Source organism: Gavialis gangeticus, unplaced genomic scaffold (assembly GCF_001723915.1).
Source record: "Gavialis gangeticus isolate Ggan-Ray unplaced genomic scaffold, GavGan_comp1, whole genome shotgun sequence".
Taxonomy (NCBI): domain Eukaryota; kingdom Metazoa; phylum Chordata; order Crocodylia; family Gavialidae; genus Gavialis; species Gavialis gangeticus.
Genome location: NW_017729022.1, coordinates 97,648,038 through 97,651,647, shown reverse-complemented (window position 1 = coordinate 97,651,647; position 3,610 = coordinate 97,648,038). Strand labels below are relative to the sequence as shown.

At 42.4% G+C, this 3,610-nt stretch overlaps 1 protein-coding gene across 1 annotated transcript in view; it reads left to right on the top strand.

Moving 5' to 3' along the window:
• The first annotated feature begins 735 nt into the window (after positions 1-735).
• SPX (spexin hormone) overlaps positions 736-3,610 on the top strand; it is a 7,014-nt gene continuing 4,139 nt past the window's right edge. The window contains exons 1-3 of the mRNA XM_019515840.1: positions 736-778; positions 2,595-2,821; positions 2,951-3,008. Coding sequence (XP_019371385.1) covers positions 736-778; positions 2,595-2,821; positions 2,951-3,008 — 328 coding nt within the window. The remainder of the gene's footprint in view (positions 779-2,594; positions 2,822-2,950; positions 3,009-3,610) is intronic.

Below are 3,610 nucleotides of genomic sequence, written 5' to 3'. Positions count from 1 at the left end.
CAGTGACCCAGTGCTGTCCTGGCCAGAAAAACTCCAGCGTCTGTCTCTGTAGCCCTGCCAGGACCTCAGGGGGCACAGGCAGGGTGTGTAAGTGGTGCCAGAACATGGACAGGACCAGCTGGTTCAACACCAGCACTCTCCCACACAGGGAGAGACACCTCAGCAGCCCTGCCCATGCCCGGAGTCACTCCACCACCGTTGCCTCCAGCTGGTGCCACTTCTCCGGTGGGGAAGGGTCTGTGGGGGACAGGCAGACCCCCAAGTAGAGCAGCGAGCCCATGCTCCAGCTGATCCCGTGGAGAATGGGTGGGAGTGAGCCCACCGTCAGGCCAAAGCTCCTGATCCAGTTAACCCAGGCAGAGAAGGCCGCTGAGTACAATGCCTGGAGGGCTTCCACCTGCGCCAGGTCACCTGAGTCCTAGACCGTGAGGAGTACATCATCAATGTAAGCTGACAGGACCAGCCACACCACTGGCTCCCAGAGCATCAACCCTGCCACCTGCCTCCTCTGGGGGCTTGGGACCAGTCATGTACACCCTGGGAAATCTTGTGTAGGACTGAGCCCCTCAAGCCCTGCGTGTTCCTGCTTGGCTTTTCCTCCTTACCAGGGGATCTCTGGGGCTTGTCTCAGTAAGTGGAGCAAGAGCGGCAGGCTTTCCCAGGTCTTGAGGGGCCCCATGCTGCCTAGGGGTTCCCAGGGTGATTAGAATCAGGCCCCTCAAGCCCCAAAAGAACATGGTGCCCATTGTCCCACAGCATCAACAGGCAGAGACAACGGGTAACGTGTTTTGCCCAATGAAGCAGATCAGCTGTTCTGGGGCACCTCCCAGTACAGCTGATCCATTTAATTTGGTGACATATTTCTAGTCTCAGTTCATCTCTGAATTAGGGATTCAGAGATCCTATAGATCCCAGTATGCCAATAAATTGCCTGTAGCCATGCCTTATAAAATCAGATAGTATTTTTTAATATGTTTATAATCATTTGTTACAGTTGCTACTCATGTCTATGACATACTCATAACATCTAGTATTCTGTTATAAACAATTTATAAAAGGGACTTTGTATGATCCTTAATTCTCTGTGTCTCCTTGTTCCCTGTGTTGTGGGTTGCTCTGTTGCTTGGCCTACTCCAAAAGGTCTGTTTCATGAGTCACACTTTTTCTCTAGCTACTCAAAGTTCTCTTTGCTCTCAAGATAGCAAAGTGGTTTATGTTTTTTTGAAATTCTGTTTACCCTTTCATTTTGCTTGGGTATAAGAAACAATAGGCTTGAGTGAGTCAGGAAAATGAACAGGAGATTTGATGCTAAGTTGTTTGCCAGGAGTAACTTCAAACTGGCTATGCAGAATACCCCACTTTCTTCAGTCTCTCTTGTCTCCTATGTTGACATATGACTCTTGAGAATAATTTGCTAGCTTTTCTTCAGGGTTACTTTATAGCTGTCACAGCTGATGACAACCTCATATACAATAAGTTACCCAAGGTAAGAGCTCCTTGTCCTTATTAATACCTACTGCTGGTGGTGCTTATTGATCACTGGTGAGATGGTGACATTTTATTGGGAAACTGGTAGAAGAAATCTCGACATTGATGCTGATGTATTCAGAAAGTCACCCGGCTAATGGGGTGAATTTCCAAGTCCATGGTGTCTGTCCTTCAATCATTTCCCTGACTTTCTACAAGTCTACAAGTCCCCCTAAGGAGTCATCAGACCTTCTACTTCTCCATCTCCAGCACTGACAAGAGGTCTCTTTAGACTCCTCCACTCTGCCACAAAGGGGGAGGAGATCTCCAGGCAAAAGACTTAAAAAGGGAACCCCAAATCACATCCAGATCTTTTATCACACAATCTTAGCTAAACCTTTCTGAGACTACTGATTTGCAGGGCAACTGAGTATGAAGGTAAGTGAGACTCTTTTGATATGTGGAATCATTTCAGTAAATACTTTCTCCTGTATTTTCAACTGAGTATATTGTTTTAGAAGCTAAATTGCTTGGTTTATAATTTTCTAACTTTCTTTTATATGTGAGAGAAATATTACAGCTGTTTTTGGTATACTATAAAACAACAGATTAAATGTGCCATTGCTAGCACAATTTCTTCTCTAACATAGGAAATGGAATTAACTTCTGAGAGTCCTAATAACTATGTTATTGTTTACTTGTCACATGAATTGATGCATGAAAAACTAGGCTTACATTGAGTTACAAAGTAGAGAGGTAATTTAGTCTACTCAGGACTTGTGATCAGTATATTCATTTGCAAGTCCTTTGTCAATGTGTAGTCCTCTTAGATTTAAACATCTCTTAATAATATATGTGGGATCAGTCAATAGCTTCAATAAGACAAATTCTATACTAAGGTAAACAACTTTTACTTACAGAGAGCAGTGATCTGCTTCAAAATACTAAGTCTCCTATGGTTGCATATTTTATGAGATTTAGACTGTGTAATCTCTCTCATCTCTGGATTCACCATGCTCATCACCACAAAGTTTTACATGATTGTAAACATTAGCATACAAAGTTCTTCTGTCAGTGTGATATGAATATTCACACTTGCTCCTTAAATTCAATGTGAATTTATTGAGGTGAGGTAGTACTGCAAGAGAGAGGCTTTGGGAGCAAGGGAGTCTGGAAAACATCTCAACATCAGGAGGTGAAGCTGAAGGGAGAGGTTGCCTGGGGATCTAAAAGACATTTTCCCCATGTCCTTCTGGTTGCTTGTCATGTGCAGGGACTGCGTAGACTGACAGCTTCTGCAATGGCCCTGTTCCTTGCAGCGTCTCTCATCTCATATTCCTGGAGTGCTCCTCAGGTAAGCGGTCTTGTCAGAATGAGTGTACAAGTATTAATAAACTTCATGGGTAGGTGTGGCAGTAGTACAGTGATTGTCATCGTAGTAGCACTGTGCTAAAATACCACTTTTCTCTTCTTTGGTGCAAAGGGTCACTTCCAAAGAAGAAACTGGACTCCTCAGGCTATGCTTTATTTAAAGGGTGCACGTAAGTCCCACGCTATTTCAGTACTGAAGAATGTAGCTTTTCCCACCAGTTGATTATTCTTTATCTGTTTTACTCCACCCAAGCAGAAATCTCCACAGGATGCAACAGAGGTGGAAGTCCAAATCATCACAAGGATGAATTGGATGTGATTTCTTCTTTGCTTGAAAATATTGGTATTTTTTGGAAAGAAACTAATAAATTGCATTGAAAAACATAATTAAAAAAAAAGCAGTAGTCTTGAAAATGCTCAGAGGGTATAAACTACAGTTTGATTGTTAAATCAACTGGGAAAAATCGCTTTCCCATCTAAAACTTATTTCAAAGTTTTGAAATGCAGTAGATATATTTCATTATTGCTTAGTATTTCCTGAGCTTTCTAAAAGTATTTCCACAAGCAACAGGAGAGAAAAGTTTCCTAGTGCAAGCTTCTTGCATTGCATTAATACCATCAGAAATATCTGCTGTGAAGTTGTTGAACAGCAGGTTTACCAATATCTTAGTATTATGGATGGGCAAATAAACCTCTAAGCCCCCATTTGTTAGGCCAGTGGCAAAGAAGTATTAAGTTTATTGATAAGATTTGAATCCTAATTTAAATATTA